At 45.8% G+C, this 24,723-nt stretch overlaps 1 protein-coding gene across 1 annotated transcript in view; it reads left to right on the forward strand.

Moving 5' to 3' along the window:
* Positions 1-20,673: 20,673 nt before the first annotated feature.
* Positions 20,674-24,723, forward strand: part of MTMR8 (myotubularin related protein 8) — a 42,410-nt gene continuing 38,360 nt past the window's right edge. Inside the window, exon 1 of the mRNA XM_063141841.1 lies at positions 20,674-20,750. Coding sequence (XP_062997911.1) covers positions 20,727-20,750 — 24 coding nt within the window. The 5' untranslated portion in view covers positions 20,674-20,726. The remainder of the gene's footprint in view (positions 20,751-24,723) is intronic.

Raw genomic sequence — 24,723 nt, forward strand, 5'->3', positions numbered from 1 at the left:
CTTTCTTGCAGCCATATCGCACTGTTGGCTCATATTCAGCTTGTGATCTACAACAATTCCAAGATCCTTCTTGTTTGCAGTATTGCTGAGCCAAGTATCCCCCATCTTGTAACTGTGCATTTGGTTTCTATTTCCAAGATGTAGAACTTGGCATTTATCCCTATTAAATTTCATTCTGTTGTTTTCAGCCCAGCACTCCAGCCTATCAAGATCACTTTGAAGTTTGTTTCTGTCTTCCAGGGTATTAGCTATCCCACCCAATTTTGTGTCATCTGCAAATTTGATCAGCGTTCCCTGCACCTCCTCGTCCAAATCATTAATAAAAATGTTGAAGAGCACTGGGCCCAGGACTGAGCCCTGCGGTACCCCACTCATTGCCTCTCCCCAGTTTGAGAAGGTTCTATTGATAAGTACTCTTTGAGTCTGATTCTGTAGCCAACTGTGGATCCACCTAATAGTTGTTCCATCTAACCCACTCTTAGCTAGAGGGAGGAGTGTTGCAGGAGGCAGCTGCACCACTTGTGGTCACTGCATGCCAAGCATCTGCCTGAGTAGGAACTCGAAAGAAATAGAACAAACCATTTCAAGGAGGCCAAGTAATCAACATATGGCATAGCTTTTATTGAGGATTAGTGATACACATTTATAAGCATGGATTTGGCGTATGTCTGTGCTTTAAAAAAAGAAGAAAGAACAGCGTCTTGCATCCCAGAACCATTTCATGCAGGAGGCATACAATAGAACTCCCCCTGCTTTGCTGCTTTTGGATTAATACATAGAAGCCATGGTGTGATCGTCACATTTAAAAAGCTTCAGGATACCGTTCAGCACATATCCACTCTGGGAACTGTGCAGACTTGCCCCTGGGCTCATTCCCATAAAGGTTAACGCTCCACCAGGAACAGTCCCACAAACAGAATTATTCACAGCACATAATCTGGCCCGGAGTGTCTCCTCCTCGGTGCAAAAGCACCAAGGCATTGTCTCCCCAAGTATTTCATACGGCAGCTCTACAATACTTTGCTGGTCTTCACTGGCAATGTTTAAAGTGGCCGGGCTTGGAAGAGAACAACCCCCATGCTTTGTCTGTTCAGCGATTTCTTTATAGGTCATTAAATAGGTAGTGCAGAACTAGCTCTTCCCATCAAGGGAAAAGCACAGTGGCATGCAATACCTTTGGCAACACTGCAATCTGAATTCCTTCTCCTTTACCAGCATCCTGGAGACAAGTTACCACTAGTAGATACATGCAGTGCTACTTTCCTTTAGACACAGAGCCTTCCAATTCAGTGATGTTGTCTCAGCTGTGATTTTGGAGAGGGTTGGTTTATCTCGCTTATCTGTGCACTCTTCTTCTTTCAAGCAAAGCATTGAATAGCCCGCCATGTGGTCCCAAAATAAGAACGCAGCAGAGGAGGAGCAAAGCCAGCCAGCGTAATTCAGGTGATGAGAGGGGAAAGTAAATCTCTCCAACATTTAATTGAAGAGACCCTCCCTTCAGGTAAAGGCAACATCCATAAACAGACATCCTGTCTGCTCACCTGCTACTGTATTGATCAGGGTGGGGAAAGGGAATGTAAATACCTATACCAGAACCTGGTGTCCTCCAGACGTATTGGACTGTAACTCACAACTGGCTCTGGCTGGGGGGATGCTGGGAGTTGTAGTCCAACACATCTGGAGGACACCAGTTTGGTGAAGAATGGTGTAGACAGTTCCTTATCACAATTTGCTACCTTAGATATTACAATACAATTTACATATTGGGCAAATAGTCGGTCTAGTTAATACATAGACTTAAATGGATCAGCATATAGGGTTGATTCATCCATGTCCTGGATCCTAAAAGCAAACTATGGCTGTTCAGCATGGGATTCTGTTCTTCCTCTCTGAACATCACCGGTCAACTGAGGACTCTATTTCCGTAACAGGCTCCAAAGCATGGCCAGGAATGTTTCTGTGCACAGGTGAACAGGCCATGCACACTTTCTTCTTTGGGGGTCCAGCAGTTGCACTCTGAATGTGCGCTGTAGGTGAGCATGCGGGCAAGTCCATGATGCTTCCAGAGTCCACACCACCATACTGTGATAGACCATGGGCCACAGACCGGGTAGGATCGCCAATGATGCTGTGCGGCGATCGGTGGCGAAGGGTCCTCAACCTGTCCAAACCCATGCTCTCATCAGGGTTGAAGAAGTTTTCATATGGCGGGCGACAACATCTCTCCTTATAATAGCAGGTAAACACCCAAAGAGCAGTACCAACAGCTAGGAAGATGAAAAGCAAAACCCCGGAACCGGCCCTCCACTCTGGGGAAAAAGAAGAAAAGATGATAAGTTGTGCAGAAAAGGACAACTAAAATGATCAAGGGGCTAGATCAAGGGGCTCTCCCCTGTGAGAGAAGGGTATAACACCTGGGACTGCTTAGCCTGGGGGGGCGGGGGAAGAGGCTAAGGGGAGACATGATAAAAGTATTCAAAATGATTCATGTTGTGGAAAAAGTGGACAGAGAAACATTTTTCTCCCTCTCCCATAATATCAGAACCCATGAAGCTTGTTGGTGGAAGATTCAGGACAGCTAAAAGGAAGTATGTCTTTGCACAACAGTTAGTTAAACTATGGAACTCGCTACCACAAGATTTAGTGATGGCTATGGAACTCGCTACCACAAGATGTAGTGATGGCCACCAATTTGGATGGTTTTAAAAGGGGGTTGGATAAATTCCTGGAGGAGAAGGCTATCAATGGCTACTACCTCCAGTATCAGAGGCAGAAAGCCTAAATACACCAGATGCTGGGGAGCATGGGGAGAAGGGTGTGTCCTGCTTGTGAGTTTCTGGTCAAAGCTGGTTGGCTACTGGACTAAATGAATCTTTGGTCTGATCCAATAGGGTTCTCCTCCTCCTCCTCATTATTATATTTCTACGTTGCCCCATGACAGAAGCTTCTTATGGTTACAAACAAACCCTCTTTGCCACTGCCACTTTCCTGCATGAGACCCACACACACAACCCTCTACTTGCTGGGGGACAGCTTTGCATTTATTATTATTACTACTACTATTATTTATTAAATTTATATACCGCCCGATAGCCAAAGCTGTCTGGGCGGTTTACAAAGATTATAAACAGTGAACATTAAAAACAAATAAACAAAATTTAAAACCACAAAAAGTATTAAAAAAGACAATATCCATTTAAAACAATTATTCTGGTGTCAGTTAAGAAAAAAAACTCAGCATATGTTGTTAAATGCCTGGGAGAAGAGAAAAGTCTTGACCTGGTACTGAAAAGATAACAATGTTGGTGCCAGGTGAGCCTCATCGGAAAGTTAGTTCCATATTTGGGGGGTGGGGGCACCAAGGCATAACCCTTTTACCTGAGGTTATTTAAACCACATTAGCCACTCCTCTCCACCCACCCCCAACCATCATCACACCAGCAGTTTATTGCACATTTACATCCAAGTCATACTAAAAGGAGGGCTTTAGCCTCACGAAGTTTGAATCAGATCCATTCATGCCTTGATTTTAAGGATTTTTTAAAATGGAAATTTACAAAAACGCTTACATCTGTGTAATTTTTAAAGATAAAGAGATAAAACTTGGCATAGTGATAGCACTTAAGGAGGGCTTTAGCCATGCAAAGTTTGAATCAGATTGGTTCATCCTTTGATTTTTTTAAGGATTTTTTTTTAATTTTTCCTCCTTAAACCCTTTTCTTGATAGTCCACTAGTGCAAAACTCCCCATTTGCATTTGTGAAGTATCTATTTTCCTTTACTTTGGTCATGTGGTGCTGTGCATCTCCAAGTTCATAAAATAAAGATAAGACCTCAGAAGCAAGCATAGGGTTGCAGAGCACTTCTTTCTAGTGAGCTCCCTGTTCCTCGCCTCTCCTCGGTTTCTCAATTTAACCCATGAGTATTAAAGGGGGAATTTGCCAAACTAGGCAGGGTAAGACATGGGCAGAGGATCAAGAAAAACCCAGGAGTCCTGAGAAAAGATTTAGCTGCGGTCAATCTATTGAAGTTCGCCTAAGGTGACTCGATTCCAGCCTGGCAAAGTTCACCCACCCACCCACTCCACAACCGCCCTTCAGATTGTGCAGGGAGCCGTCTTACTTAGATGGGGCTTTGTAGTCGCGGGCTGGGTGGTTCGTGGCCCGCCGGTGGTGGTGGTGGCCTCCTGGCGACCCACACCAGGGCACTGCTGCTGCTCTAGACGGGCCTCCCCGGATGCGCAACAGAAAGGCAGACTGCAGGATCCGCAGCAGAACTGGGCGTCCGCCCCGTCGTGCAACTGTGGACACTGGAAAGTGGCGACCGGGGAGTCTTGCTCGTAGGTCCAGCGTTGGCACCATTCGCCCCCGGTGCTGATGGAGGCCTCGCCTCGAGACAAGAGCAGGATCAGGGCGCCCAGCAGAGCCCACGCCATGGTGCGCCCTTCTTCAGACGGGGACCCCTTCGGGCAACTCCCGAGTCCTTTACCAAAGTTTGACTGCGCTTCTGGCGTAGTTCCTCCTTCGATCTTCCTCCTCTAACTAGCCCGGTGTGAGTCTTTGCTTGCAGGCAAACGTTGCTCTCCGGCTTATTTTCCTCTTTTTTATCCCTCAAGAACCTTTCCTTGATGAGCCTGAGAAACGCAATTTGTCTCAGCTGGCCTGGCCCCGATCCATCAACACGCACAAAATACCATCATTCTCACCTCTCCCGCCCAAAATGGACCAAAATGGCTCCACCTGAAAACGGACAAGTGGCCCTGATCCGTGGTCACTAATAGCCTGCTTATGTTTACTCGGAAGTAAGTGCCGGTGTTTTTAAATGGGGGGATTTATTCCAGTAGAGTGGTGACTCCGAATTTGGTCGGGCTTTGATCCTGTTGCGGGTTTCAGTGAGAACCAGCCAGAATTCTAAAGGAGTGATCCAAGGTTCTGGGCCCATTTGGAGGGATAGAGCTCTGCACTTTCGATTGTTCCTTTAGAGTTCTGGCTGAAATCCAGAGTGGAATCACAGCCCCACCAAAACGGAGCCACCAGCCTCCTTGGTTTATGCTTTTGAAATAGTCCGTTCCTATGTACCACAGTTCTGCTGAATTCCTCCCGGCTTTTTTGTACAGAGTTTATACATATTTACTCAGAAATAGATCTTTCCAAGGAGCTTCCTCCAGAGCAAGGGTGTGTAAGTATGAAGAAAACATGAGGAAACTTGCAGCGGATGACAAGTGCAATCCTACACAAATCTACTTGAAAGCAAGCCCCATTGAGTTCAATGAGATTTACTCCCAGGTATAGGATTGCAGCATGAGAGAATGCATTGTTTATAAACTCCGCATATATATACACGCACACACACACTCAATTACATACACAAATACACCAGGCACTAGAACCCTCCTTCAAGAAAATTTCAAAAACTTCAGGCAAGAGTTACATGAGTTAAGTGGCTGATATGGGAAGCAACTTATAAAGATGTCTTACTGGAAGGAAGGTTGTAGTAGCTATATTGCATTACATAGAGAGGTTCCTGATTTGCTCTTTTAACTCTACACCAAGCAGGATATGACACTTTGAAAACGGTTTGAAAGCTGTCTAGGGAGTGTGTCCTGGGCCCCAACAGTTGTCACTACTGTTATAAACCATTTTAAAGCAGTAGTGTAGATCCTGCCTTTGACGTCTTGGGTGGGGGTTAGTTTCCTTCCTTCCTTCCTTCCTTCCTTCCTTCCTTCCTTCCTTCCTTTCTTTTCCTTCCTTCCAGGCCCAATAGCCGAGCACAATATAAATAATTAAAAAAAGAAAAAAATAGGCACAGGAGTAGTGTGAGGCCAAACCTTAAGGGAAGAATCCTTCCTGCATGAGGAGTAGAGAAGGCCAACAGCAGGCCCTAAGCGGAAGATCTGGGAGATCAAGCCCCGGGAAAGCAGCTCTGCTAGAAGGGGTTTGGAGGTGGTGTTTGGAATTTGGAGGAGGTACTCAGGACAGGCACGACCTGATCTCTATATGATCCCTATATGTTCCCAGTCAGAATTCAAGGTGTTGGTAATGATGTTTAAAGCCTTAAACGGCTTGGGACCTCGCTACTTGAGGGAGCGCCTCTCCTTATATATGCCTGCCCAAGACTTGAGATCTGTTGGAGAAGCCCTCTGCATCCCACCAACATAACACATGCTATGGTTGTTTTATACTGTTTTTATATTTTTTATGGTTTTAAATTTTGTATACTTTTTAATGTTCACTGTTTTTAACCTTTGTAAACTGCCCAGAGAGCTTCGGCTATGGGGCCATATGTAAATTTAATAAATAAATATGGTGGGACATGGGAGAGGGCTTTCTCTGTTGTGGCACCCCGACTGTGGAATGCCCTCCCCTTGGAGGCCCAACTGGCGCCAACGCTGACTCTGTTCAGGCACCAAGTAAAAAACATGGCTTTTTAATAAAGCTTTTTAATGGTTAAATTCACCTGGCTTGCACATTTTTTTAAAATTGTTTTACTGCTTTTAAATTATATATTGGTTTTAACTTGATTAATGGCTTAATTTGTTTTTAGCCATGTATATTGTTTTATATTGTGTGATTTTATCTGTACACTACCCTGACATCCTAGTGATATAGGGTGGGATACAGACATTTTTAAAAAATAATAAAGCCTTGTCCATGGTGATGCCTACCTGTGAGAAATTGTTGGAGCATTTCTCCTCCCCCTGGAGAAATTCGGTGAAATTGTCCCTTCCCCCCGGCCAATTTCTCTACCTAAAGATAGGGTGGAGAATTTTGAGAGGGCGCTTGTGCACAACTCTACTTAAAACTCTCACATTTAACTTAACTTCTCTTCAGTTCAAGTCAAGGTGCAGCAGCCCAAGAGGAAAGCAGTGCAGAGAAGAAGAAGAAGAAGAAACTATTTCTCCCCAGGGCTAATTTGGGATCAACAGGGGGAAAAAATCCTGTTGAGACTCCAACTTAGGCAACCAGCTTCCACTGTCAGGTCAAATCGTGGGTGGGCCATTTCCTCAGCTAGTGCGGCAAGGATCCAATGGAAAGAGAGAACACCTTGTCAGGTCTACCTGCTGACACCAAGTTCTCATTGATTCAGTCCAAGGATCCAATGGAAAGAGAGAACACCTTGTCAGGTCTACCTGCTGACGCCAAGTTCTCATTGATTCAGTCCAAGGATCCAATGGAGAGAGAGAACACCTTGTCAGGTCTACCTGCTGAGGCCTAATTCTCATTGATTCAGTCCAAGGATCCAATGGAGAGAGAGAGAGAGAGATCACCTTGTCAGGTCTACCTGCTGAGGCCTAGTTCTCATTGATTCAGTCCATCTGCTTCTAGGTTGTACCACTAATTTTATTATACGAGTTCTAACCTAGGCTTCCCCAAGAGGATTTTTCTTCTCTTTTGTAAGTTTCCACCTGCAGTCTGAAGTGGTGTAGCCCAAACCCAGGTTGAACTGACTATTACTTATCAATGGTCTTCTTTCTGGGCCAGGAGTTCTGGCAACTCTAATTCTACCTTTATTTGCATCCTCAAGTTCTATCAAGGGAGGAGCGTTACAGTAGGTTGCTACACCACCTTCGGCCATAGCAGGCCAGGCACTGGTCACAGTAGGAACTCCAGAAATGTAACAAACCGCTTCAAGGAGGCCAAATAGAAACACACTACATCACTTTTATTGAGGGTTAATTGCAGACATTTATAAGACAAGTGTCTATGCTAAAACCAGCTTCTTGCATCCCAGAAGCATTTCTTTCAGGAGGCACGCAATGCTGCTCTCATTTTCCCCTTTCGGGTTAATATATAGGAGTGACCATACGATAGTCATCTTTTAAAAAGCCTCAGTGTACCGTGTAGCACATAACCACCAGAAAAACTATGCAGACATGCCCCTGACTCAAGCCCATAGAGGTTAAGGCTCCAACAGGAACAGTCCCACAAGCAGAACTTTCCACAGCAGGTAGGCTGGTCCAAAATCCATCCTACTGGGAGCAAACACACCAAGAATTTCATATGGCAGCTCAGCAATACTTTTGCCCTGTCTTCACTGGCAACGTTTAAACGTGATATGTTACGTGCGTGTCTATGCGGAGAACCTCCATGCTATTCAGTGGTTTCTTTATAGATCCTTCAGTGGGCAGTACAGTTTAGCTCTGCCCATCAAGGGAAAGTCTTGGTGGCTACACAAGGCTGTTGGGAACAACTTACTCTTGATCCTTTCTCTCCCACTGGCATCCTGGAGACATTACAAAAGTCCCCCAATCTGTATCTCCCTTTAAACTCAGAGCCTTCCTGCTGAGAGTTAGACACATCCTCTTGAAGGACATTTTGAAGAGAGGAAGGGTTGTTACCTGTGCAATTTTGTTCTTCAAGACAAAGTGTTGAATATAGCCTGCCATGCAGTCCCAAAATACGCTAAAATGCAGGACAAGGTCAAAAACAGACCATTTGTCTCCAGTGACCAGAGAGGAAGTAGCTGAAGGTAAACCTCTCCACCATGTGATTCAGTAGTTCCTCCCTTCAGAATAAGGGAATGATCCAAAAACAGTCACTGTGCACCCTCACCAGGTATTTTATTAATTGGTAGGAAAGGAGATTGTGAATACCTCTACCCCATTCTTCCCCAATCTGGGGCTCTCCAGATGTGTTGGATTAAACATCTGGAGAGCACCAACACATCTGGAGGGCACCAGATTGGGGAAGAATGGGATACTCCGTTCCTTATCACAATTTGCCACCACCTTGAAACAACTTGCATATTGGGCAGAAAAGTCAGTTTAGTTAATACATAGTCTTAAAAGCTTCAGCATATGAAGTAGATCATGTCCTGGATTCTAAAAGCAAGCTATGACTGTTCAGCATGGAATTTCACTCTCTCCAGCGTTACTAGCCTCGGGGGTGGATCTCTCCCTCTCTGGACATCGCTGGTCTACTAAGGACGCTGCTTCCAGGGCAGGCTCTGAAGCACGGTCAGGAACATGTCTGTGCACAAATGGCCCAAGAGTACACTTGCCACCTGGGTTTCCAGGATTTGCACGCTGGAAGCTCACCGCAGGTGACAGTGTGGGCAAATTGCCGGTGTCTTCTGTGTCCTCAAAAGTAGATGGCAGGGGATAAATGTCCATGTAGCTGGGAGGAGCATTTTCGATGCGGGGTGGCGGGTTTCGGTGCCTGGCTGAATAAATGGCCTCCCAGGTCTGCATATTGCCAAACACGTTCTGATTTCGTTGGAAGCAGCAACATCTGTCCCTATAGCAACGGGCAGTGATACAAAGGGACCAGCAGAAAGCTGCTAAAACAACAACGACAACCGCAATCTTCCATCCTGGGGGGGAAAGAAGAAAAGACCATCACTAATGGCAGCCGACTGCCCCTTCCTTCTGAGATACCCCAGCCCACCCCAATCCCTCCACTCACCAGGGGCAGTTTGGTATATGTCAAACACAATCTTTTTGCCCCTCTTTAACTTATTTTTTTTCATTCTAAAATTTCAACAAGAAAGAAAGAAAGAAATGTGGCAACAGAGATTTGAATATGCCAATATCAATGCACACAGGTGAAATGTTTGCCTGTATGAAAACACAGCTAAGAACTATGCAGAAATATGGACAAAAGCCAACCAAATATCCAAATAAGTAATCCATCAGCAGGTGGCCTTTATACAACACCCGTTCAAATGTTGAAATGCGTCGTAAGGTCACACAACACAGTCTTTTCACCCCAGATTACTTAAACCGCAGTAGTTACTCCTACTCTGCAGTAGTTACTCTTTGCTACCACAAGATAGCCAGGAGTGCCTACTATCAGCTTCGGCTGATATGCCAGCTGCACCCCTTCCTAGAGATAGAAGACCTAAAGACAGTAGTGCACGTGCTGGTAACTTCGAGGCTCAACTTCTGTAATGTGCTCTACACAGGGCTACCTTTGTGCCTAGTTCAGAAACTTCAACTAGTTCAAAATATAGCAGCCTAGGGGTGACCATATTACACCAACTTTAAAATCACTCCAATTAGTTTCCAGGCAAAGTATAAGGTATTGGTTATTACCTTTAAAGCCCTACATGGTTTGGGTCCAGGTTACCTGCGGGACCGCCTTCTCCCATACAATCTGCCCCACACATTCAGGTCCTCTGGGAAGAATTTACTCCAGTCAAAGAAAACTAGATTGACAACCAGAGGACCTTCTCTTCTGCCACTCCCAGACTGTGGAATGGCCTGACGGAAGAGATTCGTCAACTTAATAGTCTTTCTGAGTTTAAGGAAGCCATAAAGACTGATCTCTTCTGGCAGCCCTACCCGGATTAATTTTAAGATGTCCGATTGTTGTTTTAATATTGTATCAGTTTTATATGTTTTTTAATCAGTTTTATGTATTTTATGGTATTTTGTATTTTATGTTGTTCCCAGGCTCAATCCAGAGGGAGAGGCGGGTAAGAAATAATAATAATTTATTGTTATTAATAATAATTAAGATATGGTGATGACCCCCAATTTTGATGGCTTTAAAAGGGGGGGTTGGATAATTGCTGGAGGAGAAAGCTCTCAATGGCTACTAGACCTGCTTACTCTATGCTACCTCCAGTACCAGAGGCAGTTCGCCTACGTACACCAGTTGCTGGGGAACCTGGGCTAGAGGGTGCTGTTGTACTCTTGTCTTGCCTGTGGGTTTCTTATGGGCAACTGGTTAGCCCACAGGAAATCCTGGACTAGTTACACCCTTGGCTTGATCCAGCATGGCTCTTCTTACGTATTCCTCCCCAGTTTTTCACCTGAAAACACACGTTGGAAGCATTACAGGGATCCCACTCTACACCACTGTTTTAACACTCTTGTAGTTCTATATCCTCTTTCAGGAATGGAAAGAAAGAGAACACCACACAAGTCTAGAAGGCAGAGAGAAGAGGGAAGCTTGAGCAAAATTATCTAGCCCAAGAGAAGCATCCAGAGCAGGGAGAGTCCTACTCCTAGGTGGCTGTAACTACACGCCCAAGTAACCTACATTAAGAGGAGACCATACAGGGGTGGGTAGGTGGGGGATTAAACTACACAACCCTACATACACTTACCCAAGAGTAAGCCCCATTGAATACAGTGGGACTTGCTTCTGAGTAGCTAGATACAGGACTACATTCTGAAAGTGAGGGAGATGCTGTGGGAGGAAAAACGACCCTAGACGTAAGCCCAAAGCTATGAGAGAAAGAGTTCCTCCAGCATCAGTTTCCAGATCTAAACTACTGCTTTAAAATGGTTTATAACAGTAGTCACAACTGTTGAGTCCCATGACACGCTCCCTATTCAGTCTTCAAAACGTTGTCAAGGTGTTATATCCTGCTTAGTTTTAAGGATGTTTTAAATCATGTATGCTATGTTTTTTAATCAGTTTTTAATATGCTTTATATTCACTGTTGTTCCCTGCCTTGATCCAACCAGGATGATCAGGGGTCTGGAAACAAAGCCCTATGAGGAGAGACTGAAAGAACTGGGCGTGTTTAGCCTGGAGAAGAGAAGATGGAGGGGAGACATGACAGCGCTCTTCAAAGACTTGAAAGGTTGTCACACCAAGGAGGGCCAGGATCTCTTCTCTATCATCCCAGAGTGCAGGACAAAGAATAACGGGCTCAAGTGACAGGAAGCCAGATTCCGGCTGGACATCAGGAAAAACGTCCTGACAGTTAGAGCAGTACGACAATGGAACCAGTTACCTAGGGAGGTTGTGGGCTCTCCCACACTAGAGGCCTTCAAGAGGCAGCTGGACAACCATCTGTCAGGGATGCTTTCGGGTGGATTCCTGCATTGAGCAGGGGGTTGGACTCGATGGCCTTATGGGCCCCTTCCAACTCTACTATTCTATGATTCTAAGTGGAGAGGTGGGTAAGAAAGATATTATTATTATTATTATTATTATTATTATTATTATTATTGATCTGAGAGGGAAAGCTTGCCCAAATATCTATAGCAATAACGGGTGCCGAGTGCTGAGAGGACTTGTTGTAAGGAAAAAAACAGGAGACCTGAAAGAAAATGTAGTTAGGGTGCAATCCTATGCATATTCAGACAACCGAAAGGCCTGGGAGTTGTAGGACTTCCTTCTGTCTAAAACACACATAGGGTTGCACCCTAAATTAAAAAAAAGGTCAGGGGATTCTAGGCTAGCCGAGATCCCCTCGAAACCCCGCAGACGCAGCCAGCCAAGCCGTCCTCTTACCATCGTCCGATTCCTGGGTCCAGAGCTGAGTGGTTCGTGGCCGGCCCGTAAGCCTGGCCTCCTGGCGACCCGCGCGGGGGCACTGCTGCTGCTCTAGACGGGCCTCCCCGGATGCGCAACAGAAAGGCAGGCTGCAGGTCCCGCAGCAGAAGTGGGCGTCCGCCCCGTCGCGCAACTGCGGGCACTGGAAAGCGGCGCCTGGGGATCCCGTTGCTGAGGCCCAGCCTCGGCAGAGTTCGCCCTCGGGCCCGGCAGAGGCGTCTCCCCGAGACGCGAGCAGGAGCAGGGCGCACAGCAGAGCCGGCTGCATGGTGCGCCCTTCGCCAAGCAGGGACTCCTTCGGGGCCACTCCGCCTTCTTCCCAAACTTTCAACTGCGCTCCCGATGTCCTTCTTTCGATCGCCCCCGTCTAACTAGCTGCGTTAGCCTTTCGCAGTCCACATGCGGCCCTTATACCCCTCCCAGAATCTCTCCCCCATGAGGCCCAGGAAGGCAATTTGACTCAGCTGGCCTGGCCCCGATCCTCGCCCGTCCATCAACAAAAACGCCCCCAAACGTTCTCACCTCCCTAACCAGGAGTAGCAGCCCAAAATGGCCCCACTTGAAAGCGGGCAATTGGTCCCAATGGTGCCTCTGTTTCAGGATCGCTATTAGCCCATTTACATTTACTCGGAAGTAAAACTCAGAGTTAGTAATAGCCGAGAGCGGACCCAAATGGCTCCACGTGATCACTGACAATTGAGCCCTATCCTGCCCCATATTCATGGTCAGGTATATCCCATAGCTTGGAAGTAAGTTCTACTGAATCCTGTGAAGCACATTATTTTGTAACGTTTGTTTACTCAGAAGTAGATCTTTCTATGTTCCACAGCGCTTACTCCTGAGCGAATATCCCTACTTAAGAAAGAAGGTCAATAAACACACCAGTGAATAAGAGAATGTTTTGCTACACTGACTCGCTGAGAAGCCTTAAAAGTATACTAGGCACTAGAAACCATTTTCTGTACCATCAGTTAAATAAAATTAAGGTGACCATATGGTCACTCTATCATGCTGCAGGCTCCATTATTATTATTATTATTATTATTATTATTATTATTATTATTATTATTATTTTATTTATTTATTTATTTATTTATTTATTTATATAGCACCATCAATGTACATGGTGCTGTACAGATAACACAGTAAATAGCAAGACCCTGCCGCATAGGCTTACAATCTAATAAGTTGTAGTAAACAATAAAGAGGGAAGGAGAATGCAAACAGGCACAGGGAAGTGTAAACAGGCACCAGGTAGGGTGAAGCTAACAGTATAGGGTCAGAACAAACTCAATATTTGAAGGCTATAGGGAAAAGAAAAGTTTTTAGCTGAGTTTTAAAAGCAGTGATTGAGTTTGTAGTTCTCAAGTGTTCTGGAAGAGCGTTCCAGGCGTAAGGGGCAGCAGAAGAAAAAGGACGAAGCCGAGTAAGGGAAGTGGAGGGCCTTGGGCAGGCGAGAAGCATGGCATCAGAGGAGCGGAGAGCACGAGTGGGGCGATAGTGTGAGATGAGAGAGGAGAGATAGGCAGGAGAGGGCCTGGGTGGGAATGAGGTCTCTCCCTGAGTCCTTGGATAGGGTGACCATATGGAAAGGAGGACAGGGCTCCTGTATCTTTAACAGTTGCATAGAAAGGGGAATTTCAGCAGGTGTCATTTGTATGCATGCAGCACCTGGTGAAATTCCCTTTTCTTCACAACAGTTAAAGCTACAGGAGCCCCGTCCTCTTGACCAGATACAAATGAGGGCAGGGCTCCAGCAGCTTTAACTATTGTGATGAAGAGGGAATTTCATCAGGGTGTGGCATGCATGCAAACGACACCTGCTGAAATTCCCTACTTTATACAACTGTTAAGGATACAGGAGCCCTGTCCTCCTTTTCATACGGTCACCCTATCCTTGGCAAGCAGCTGTCTGTTAGAATAGACAGCAATGGGGAAAGGGTCCTACTCCAGAAGAGGTTCTATGTTGGGGTGAAGAGGGCAGCAGCCGTCTGCCTCTCTCCCATCCACTTGTGCTCTTAACCATCTGCCTTATCAATTAAAACACTTTGATGTATTAATTAATTATACTTCAAGTGAATAGTCTACCAATTAAAGGTTGCCTAGTGGGATAGATCCCATGGATAGTGTCATTATATGATTTAGTTGCTAGGTGGTACTAGACTTACATGCATCTGAGTGGAATCAAGACTCGACTTTTCTATAACAGTTTATGCTGACTTGTTTTTAAACTGTGTGCTGTTTAATTGTTTTGATTTTATTGTTGAGTTCTAATATTTTGTGGGAATCATGACTTATTTAAGTTCTGTTGATTTCAATGGGTCTTCTCTAAGTAGGACCAAGACTGGGTCCAACCCTTTATTCAATTTATTCTAATTTATTATATTTAGACCCCTTCTTTCTTTCACAGAGCTTTCATGAGACAGAGTACACAGCTCTCACTCCCCACCCCATTTTATCATCAGGGTTATAGTGACCAGCCCAAGGTCACAGAAGGTGCAATCCTATGCATGCTAAGATGGGGAAAAAAGTCCTACAATTCCCAATATGCCCAGCATAAGAATTATAGGGGGGGGGTGTTTCTGTCTAAATATGCATAGGAGATTGTGCCCTCAGGGATTTTCATTGCTGACTGTGGGCATTGAACCCATGTCTCCACATTCCAGTGGAGGTTGGTGGCTCCGATTTTGGTGGGGCTGTAAATCTAGTCTGGGTTTCAGTCAGAACCATCCAGAATTCTTCATGAGCTACCCAAGATGCTGAACCCAGTTCGGGAATGAGGTTCAGCACCTTGGATAGCTGCTGTCTGACTGCTGTCCTATTTAGTTGCTCTCTAACCAGTCCTGTGCCTGTGCTCTCTAACCAGCTCATGTGCCTATGCACTGACATGCACATAGCTGCTGCTGGTAGCATCGGTCCAAGCCAAAGGCCATGGGACAATGAGGAAGCACTGGGCAGGCTGCAGTGCTGAGGCCCACCAGACTGGCAAACTCTTCAGGGCCTCAAACAGAGAAGGGTTTCCTCAGCCCTACCCAGAGATGCCACGGATCAAACCTGGAACTTTCTGCCTATTGAGCAACAGTGTCCCCCCCACCCCGTGTCTGAGACCCTGGAGAGCCACTACAAGCCTGGACAGGCAGCACTAGGCTCGATGGCCCATTAAACAGGCTCAGGGGGCCACCTTCATAAACTTACATTCAGTATCTTTGTAAAACAAATGTGGTGCCACTCCTTCGTATCAGCACCTGCTTCTCCCCTTATGCACTGCTCCACATTAAAAGAATCACTGCTAATTTCAGCGCCGTTGCTCCTCGGCACAAGGATTGCTATTATCCCCACATTTTCACACTCTGGGCTTCTCAGTGTCCACCGGAGAACTATTTTCCAGCAGTTTCAATAGCTTGCTGTGGGGCGCCTTGTCCACCTTTTGTGCCTGTAATTGAATCCGGCCTGGCAGGGGTGGTGAGGGGGTGGCTCCCGGCACCATTTTTGACAGGAAAACAACAGCAGCAGAACATGCAACCCTCCCATCCTGATAAAGCCTGATCCGCCGGAGCTGTGCTTTCGATTTCTGCCATAAACGGCTTCCCAGCAATGCAAAGTTCATTAACATTGTGAAAGTTTCTGTGAAGCCCTCTCTGACCCCTGCTTTCTCAGCCCATTGACCATCTGATAAAAAATCAGAAGTTTTATCAGACCTGGAGAAAACCCCAAGGAGTCAAGAGGCTTTTGTGTTATACTAGGGTCGAATTAGACATCCTCTGGTGGGCTGTGGCAAGAGAATAGACATGTACCTCGGAACAATTATATTGACTGCCAGTTGGTTTCCTGGGTGCAAATCAAAGTGCTGATTTTGATTGTCAAAGCCCCTGGTTATTGGCCTGGTTTGGACGACGTGATAATCAATGGGGGTGGGGGGAAGAGTCCGTTGAGTTGATTATTGTGTGGTGTGAGACACACACACACACACACACACACACACTGCACAATATGTTATTTTGTTCATTTGAACAATGCGGAAAAACAATACGCTGTTCTGTTGCTTAGCAAATAATCAATTGATTAAAATGTTGTGTGGAGCGCTCTCTCTCTCTCGGTTGAGTGCACTCAGGGCCGGTGGGCTGCTTTCACCCACCCATCCCCACCCCAGCATACCTGGGTGCAGGGCGCCATCTCGCCTGCTCAGCGAAAATGAAGCCAGGACGCTGGAGTGGGGCGGCAGCTTCGGAACGGCGTGCCTGGCCGGAAGCCACTCTGGGAGAGCAACTTCCGGGCATGCTGTTATGAAGCCACTCGCCTGTGTGTCCCCCCCCCCCCCCAGCGTTCTGGCTTCACTTCGGCTGGGCACCCACTCAGCCGAAGTGAAGTCAGGACGCTGGGGGCAGGCGGGCTTCACTTTGGCTGAGTGGGCGCCCAGCCGAAGCAAAGCCAGGACGCTGGGGGCAGGCGGGCTTCACTTTAGCTGAGTGGGTGCCCAGCTGAAACAAAGCCAGGATGCTGGGGGCAGGCAGGCTTCACTTTGGCTGAGTGGGCGCCCAGCCGAAGCAAAGCCAGGATGCTGGGGGCAGGCGGGCTTCACTTTGGCTGAGTGGGTGCCCAGCTGAAGCAAAGCCAGGATGCTGGGGGCAGGCAGGCTTCACTTTGGCTGAGTGGGCGCCCAGCCGAAGCAAAGCCAGGACGCTGGGGCGGGCGAGTGGCTTCGGAACGGCGTACCCGGAAGCTGCCCTCTCAGAGCCGCTGTGGGAGAGTGGCTTCCGGGTGCAGCGTTTGGCGCCCCCCTTACCTTGGCGCTCTAGGCAGCCGCCTGAGTGGCCTCTATGGTAGCACCAGCCATGAGTGCACTATTCCATAGATGATAGAGTTCTCTGGCAGGAGGAGCTGAAAACACCCTGGCTGCTTCTGTACAGCCAGCAGAACCCGCAACGGCTGATGGGATAGGCCCTGGAGGACTGAGGGAGGAGGGAGAGAGGGAGGAGCACCGGCCACCCAGAAGGCCACAGGGACTTTCAGCCGTGCGATGGTGGGAGGGGCAACATATCGTGTGGGGAGTACTGGCCAAATAATGAATGGTGAGTGTGCTATTCCCCCTCCGTTGCCTAATATGTTGTCCGAACCCGGCCATTGTGTTGTCCGCTGGGCAAAAACCACCCCACGGTTGACTGTTTTCCCAAAATAACCAACCGAGATAACCAACGCTCTGCAGAGTTGACTATCTGCACAACCGTTGGTTGGCATGTTGTCTGCCGAGCTCATCGGCTGGCTACAGAGTTCCCGGGCCAGAGCCTCCAAAGCGGCGGCCGCTGCCACTCTAGTCCAGCCAGAAGAACTCTCAATGGCTGCTGGGATAGCACCGGGAGGAGAGAGGGGCAGGGGCTGTGTCAGTCAAATGCTGGGTTGATAGTTAGTCCACTCAACCCCAGCCCAAACCACTCCACATTTGTGTAGGAGCATGTTGGCTGAATTCAGACAACACGCTAATCAACGGTTGTTTTCCATTTTGTTTCTATTACCTCCCCCCGTTGATTAGTGTGTCGTCCGAACTCAGCCATTGTGTGGGGAGTACCTGTAAAATAACCAACTGTGAGTTGACTAGTAACCCACCATTGACTAAAGTGTTGTCTGAACGCAGCCAGTGTCTTTTGATTGGTAGTCCGAAGAATCCCTCCTGCTACCAACTGTCTCTGCAGAGGCCACCAGTGAGGGAGGAAGCAGCAGCCAGGCATCTCTCCACCGTGCCTGGGTCCAGCTCCAGTTGAAAGCCCCCTCCCTCCTGCTGTCAACTGTCACTGCTGAACTTTGCAATTAAGATTGTAGTGCCTGAATTTGCTTTCCTTTCTCCCCTACTAAAAACTTTTCTTTTTCCTAAAGCTTTTAAAACTTGATGTTGTGCAGACTTCTACTGTTACTTTCTACTGTTAGTTTTTCCCTACCCTGTGCCTGCTTACCCTATCCTGTACCTGTTTGCATTCTCTTCCCCTCCTTATTGTTTTACTATGATTTTATTAGATTGTAAGCCTATGCGGCAGGGTCTTGCTATTTACTGTTTTACTCTGTACAGCACCATGTACACTGATGGTGCTATATAAAATAATAATAATAATAATAATAATAATAATAATAATAATAATAATAATAATCCCCTTTCCTTTTGTGTCATGTCTTTTAGATTGTAAGCCTGTGGGCAGGGGCTGTCAAGAAATACTTTTGTAAGCCGCCGTGAGAGCCTTTTTTGGCTGAATGGCGGCATAAAAATCTTTAAATAAATAAAATAAATAAATAAACCCCCTTGTCACAAAGCAGCCTTGTTTATAGTATTGGGCTTTGTGAGTTACGGAAGTTATTTTTTTTCTTCTGCAGCCCTTTGGAACCTTGTTTGCAGCCCCTTCATAGCAAGAGACAGAAAGTACAGCATAAGAAATTACCTACTACTGAGTCTTCATTCAGCTCTTAATAGCAGCCCAACTAAATGAAACTATATAGCCAGGATTCATCCATCAGCTTTCTCTGCTCTGCTGGAAGCAAATTGAGTACCAGGAGACTTCTGCTCCTGTTATTGCTTGTTTTCTTTTTGTTAAAAAATATCCAGCTATAGAAAGAAGTGCACTCATTTGAGTATTTCCTTACCTGATGTTTCCTTTGTGGCTTTCAGGCTTTGCAAGGAGTGCATTAATTAACCAGGAAAGCTGTGAAGTTGTGCAGGTTGGCACTACAGGGCCTCAACAACCCAGGAAGCCAAACTTCAAGGCAAAAATAAATATTTTGCTTTAACTGACCAGTCTATCCATAGCAGAATGAAGCCGCTACGTCGAGCAGCAGATGTGGCAAGGCGTGAGCAGCAGCAGCAAGGTGTTGGAGGATAGGGCTATATGCACTGCTCTCTGTTAATAATTAGATTGAAATTTGATGTGTTTTTGTTAGTTGTTTTGTCTATGGCTTTGGGAAATTAATAACCATTAAAAAGAAAGGTTAGTCTGTGTGCATGTAAAGGGAGTTTATTTATTTATTGCATTTATATCTCTCCTTTTTTCCTCCAAGGAACCCAAGGCGGCGTACATAATCCTCCCCCTCCACTCTATTTTATCCTCACAACAACAACCCTGTGAGGTAGGTTGGGTTTTTTGTTCATGATTCACGTATGCAGAATCAAAGCATATGCAGAATCAAAGATGCAGGCAGACATACTTTTTTTTTTTTTACTGTTTACTGTTTTAAACTTTTGTAAACCGCCCAGAAAGCTTTGGCTATGGGGCGGTATATCAATCAATCAATCAATCAATCAATAACGTAGCATCAATAACAGAAAACATAATTTTCTTCTTAGTCAGTGAATTTAATATTATGAAGAATATAGAGTACGCCGAATGAAATCTATGGGATTGATGTTAGTCATGTTTAACTTATGTCCCACTGAATTCTTTGGGTCTACTGTAAATATAACTAAGCCTGAATAAGCATTATTATTATTATTATTATTATTATTATTATTATTAGCAGCAGCAGCAGCATCCAAGCAAAGGAGCCTTTTTCTCCATGGGTGTAAATACATTTCCTCTTCCATTCACGGCTATGGGGCGGTATATAAATAAATAAATAAATAAATAACGTAGCATCAATAACAGAAAACATAATTTTCTTCTTCGTCAGTGAATTTAATATTATGAAGAATATAGAGTATGCCGAATGAAATCTATGGGATTGATGTTAGTCATGTTTAACTTATGTCCCACTGAATTCTTTGGGTCTACTGTAAATATAACTAAGCCTGAATAAGCATTATTATTATAATTATTATTATTATTAGCAGCAGCAGCAACAGCATCCAAGCAAAAGAGCCTTTTTCTCTATGGGTGTAAATACATTTCCTCTTCCATTCACGGCTATGGGGCGGTATATAAATAAATAAATAAATAACGTAGCATCAATAACAGAAACATAATTTTCTTCTTCGTCAGTGAATTTAATATTATGAAGAATATAGAGTACGCCGAATGAAATCTATGGGATTGATGTTAGTCATGTTTAACTTATGTCCCACTGAATTCTTTGGGTCTACTGTAAATATAACCTGAATAAGCATTATTATTATTATTATTATTATTATTATTATTATTAGCAGCAGCTTCCAAGCAAAAGAGCCTTTTTCTCCGTGGGTGTAAAACTACATTTCCTCTTCCATTCACATACAGTGGATTATTAATTCAATCCTTGGAGAGAGTCGGCTTTGATTTAGCAAAGCGCCTTGCGGAGAGGTAGTCCGTGCAGGAGGCGAGGCGACGCATCCGAGCCGCGTGTGGGCACTGTGCCCTCACGCAAAATGGCGCCCGCCGCTTCTATCCGCAGCGGCCGCCTCCCCCTCGGCACATCACGGAGTCTCGCGATGTTTCGCGCCGAAGGCCAGTGAGCGAGCCGAGGAAGAGGCCGGGCTTGGGCCCAGAGCGGGCTTCGCGTGAGGGAAGGGGCAGCCGGCCGGCGCGGGGTAGGGCCCGCTTCAGCCATGGAGCACATCACGACGCCGAAGGTAAGCGGGGTGAAGAGGCAGGCGCCGGTTCTTCACACTCCCCTGCCCCCTTCAAGGGCCTGTTCAGCCTCCCCCGCCCCACATTCCCCGCACGCCCCCTCCCACCCCCTCGCCCCCCCCCCACCCACACAAGGGGAGGGTCCCGGACCCAGAGGCTGTTTTTGAATGCGAGAGAGTGGGGGCAAATCCCGTGCAGCGTAAGGCAAGCGCCTCTGAGCATGTGCAGAGTGCGCTCCTTTATTGGCGCTCTCCCTGCATTGGAATTGGTTAAGGACATCAGAAGAGCCCTGATGCTGGATCAGACCAAGGGTCCATCTAGTCCAGGACTTTGTTCACACAGCGGCCAAGCAGCCATTGGCCAGGGATGAACAAGCAAGACATGGTGCAACAGCACCCTCCTGCCCATGTTCCCCAGCAAATGGTGCACACAGGCTTACTGTCTCTGATATTGGAGGTAGCACATAGCCATCAGTGTTAGTAGCCATTGATAGCCTTCTCCTCCAGGAATTTATCCAACCCCCTTTTAAAGCCATCCAAATGGGTGGCCATCACCCCATCTTGCGGCAGTGAGTTCCATAATTATTATTATTATTTATTTATATAGCGCCATCAATGTACATGGTGCTGTACAGAGTAAAACAATAAAATAGCAAGACCCTGCCGCATAGGCTTGCATTCTAATAAAATCATAATAAAACAATAAGGAGGGGAAGAGAAGGCACCAAACAGGCACAGGGTAGAGTAAAACTAACAGTATAAAAGTCAGAACAAAATCAAGTTTTAAAAGCTTTAGGAAAAAGAAAAGTTTTTAGCTGAGCTTTAAAAGCTGCGATTGAACTTGTAGTTCTCAAATGTTCTGGAAGAGCGTTCCAGGCGTAAGGAACTAAAAATTAAATTAAATTAAAAATAAAATTAATAATTTAATAATTTAACTATGCGCCGTGTGAAGAAGTCCTTCCTTTTATTTGTCCTGGATCTCCCACCCATCAGTTTCATGGGATGACGCCATTGGGTTCTAGTATTTTGAGAGAGGGAGAAAAATGTCTCCCTATCCACCTTCCCCACACTGTGCAGAATTTTGGACACCTCTATCATGTCTCCCCTTAGCCTCCTTTTTTCCAAGTTAAACAATCCCAGCTGTTGTAAACTTCCCTCGTAGGGGAGATGCTCCAGACCCTTAATCCTTTTAGTTACCCTTTTCTGCACTTTTTCCAGCTCTATAATATCCTTTTTTAGGTGTGGTGGCCAGAACTGTACACAGTATTCTAAGTGTGGACGCAACATAGATTTGTATAAGGGCAGTATGATCCTGGCCGTTTTATTCTCGATTTCTTTTCTTATAATGCCTAACAAGGAGTTTGCCTTCTCTACAGCAGCTGTGCACTGGGTGGATATTTTCTTCGAACTGTCCACCACAACCCCAAGATCTCTTTCTTGTTCGGTCACCGCCAGCTCAGATCCCATTAGGTTATACTTGAAGTTGGTTTTTTTTGCCCCAACGTGCATCACTTTACGCTTGCTTACGTTGAACCGCATCTGCCGTTTGGATGCCCACTCTCCCAGCTCAGTCAGCCCTGGGAGCAGCCCCTCAGCTTGCTAAAGGAAGGAATTGCTGCCCCTACTTTGGTGTTTACTCCCTCCTCCTCCAAGACCCAGACAGGCCACATCCCACCTTGTTCCAGATTTCGAATGTGAGAGAGTGAGGGCAAATCCTATGCAGCCTAAGGCAAGCGCCTCTGAGCATGTGCAGAGTGCATTCCTGTATTGGTGCTGCCCCTGCATTGGAATGTGCAGACTGTGGAGTTTGGCCTTGGTCAGCCCTTCAGCTTGCTAAAGGAAAGAATTGCCCTTAATTTGGGGTTTGCCCCTTCCTCCTCCAAGACCCAGTCAGACCCTCATCCCATCTTGTTCCAGATTTCTAGCAACCCACTACACACCCTGCCTTGCCCTGTTGGCATACGTTAAGTGATGGATGCTACCTGGGATCTCAGCCTCAGAGCCTGGTTTTCACTGGTGCGGTTGGGGTAGAAGCTAACTTTTATGTATCATATTGTAGTTCATCTCAGAGGGCCTCTGTTGTTATTATTATTATTATTATTATTGCATTTTTATACCGCACAAGACTCTTTTTATAGTAGCAATAGGGCCTCTGCGCATATGGAGAACGCATTCCTGTGTGCAAGTATATGTTGCATTGTTGCTTTTGAATTGGAATTTATTAGGAAACTTTACAAGGCGGAATATGGTTTCAAGAAATCCTGGAAGGGGCTTTGCTCATCACAGAAAGCCGTTGTTCCTCTATAGGTGTGTTTTTGCTGGTTCTCTTCCTCAAGGCCTACTGAGCGTCTGAGCTTTCAGCCCACTTCGTTATGAACATGTGCAGAGTGTGTTCTGCTATGCTCCCTTTGTAACTGCTGAACTGGAATTAATTAGTGAATTTCAGAAGCGTGGCTGTGTTACTCTATATGAATATACCACGTTTGCGTGTTAGTTTGCATACGTTTTGAGTTTGCCTAGAAGTGTAATTGGTCTTTGTTAAGGTATTTTGTTCTTGGTGTGTGTGTGTATGTGTATATATGTTTCTCTGTACATCTTGTGTATATAAATCTTCCAGATAATTTCATACATCCAATGAAATGGGCTGTATTTACATGCAACTGTAAAGGCTCAAACCTATGGATGCTGGCTGGGGTATCCTGGGAAGATGCATAGGTTTGTGCCCTAAAGCGGTTTGTCTTTAAGGCAAGATGGGCAGAAAGTAGGGTTCAAACCTTCACATGGTTTGGATTTCAACTTCCATCGTTCATGATGATTGATCATGCTGACAGGGGCTTCTGGGTGTTGAAGTCCCAAATGTCTGGACTTCTGCCCACCCCTGCTTTTACGGTACCACAAAACTCTCTATTGATATTCGCAAATTTGGATTTAGAGATACGTTCAAACTGCAAATCTGAGTCTTCAAGGGGAGTACTATAACCCCATCAATCCCATGGGGTTGCCCCCATACTGATTGGATTTGGTATTCATTTATGTTCTGCATAGAAATAGGACACACCTGCAACCGTCTTTTGTATTGCTTGACTCTGTCTGTGTGTGTTCTCTAAATTTAGGGTATATGCTCTTATCCGTCCACTTAGGGGACTGCTTTATGTATCTGACAGTGTGGGCTCTGCCCCACAAAAGCATATGCTACAATAGATCTGATACTATTTGAGGTGCCCTGGGATGCTTTGTAGTTTTCTCATATGCCAATAATACACAGCTTCTATTATTTTAAGTGTGTTGAAGATTTTCTTTGCTTCTTAAAAGGATGGGGAAGGGAATTTATTTATTTATTTTAAGAGGTTCTTTTCTAGGGCATGCAGAAAAGATTTACTGGGGAGCCCTTTGCAATTAGGATGTCATGAAAGGAGGATGATCGAGCTGCTGTCAACTGCTGTGGCAAAACTTTAAACAATATACATGCCACAAGTTGGCCATTTTCTGCTTGAACCTGAAGCCAGGCCCTACTTCAACTATTGCAAATCACCTGGAAATCAAGGAGGCTACACCCTCATGGCTGCTGCCCTCATTTCCTGTGATGCAGGGAGATCTATTTATTTATTTATTACATTTCTATACCGCCCAATTGCTGGAGCTCTCTGGGCGGTTCACAAAATCAAGTTCTTTGCCCCAGTGAGATATTGCAGCAAGATGCAAGAGTCCCCCATTCCTAGTGGCTCACCAGTGTTGGCCCTGAACTGTCCTTTGTGAACCGCCCAGGGAGCTTCGGCTATTGGGCAGTATAAAAATGCAATAAATAAATACATACATAAATAAGCCTGTGGGAAGAAAGGAAAGGAGAGTAGAAAGTGCAACCTCAAGGTTAATAACCGATTTGTTAAGAACCAATACACTTTAAAACCATCGATTAAGACCCAGTGTACTTTGAGTCAGAACACTCTTTAGGGTCAGCCAAGACCAGTTTCCTCTA

This window comes from Elgaria multicarinata, chromosome 15, assembly GCF_023053635.1.
Source record: "Elgaria multicarinata webbii isolate HBS135686 ecotype San Diego chromosome 15, rElgMul1.1.pri, whole genome shotgun sequence".
NCBI classification, from domain to species: Eukaryota; Metazoa; Chordata; class Lepidosauria; order Squamata; family Anguidae; genus Elgaria; species Elgaria multicarinata.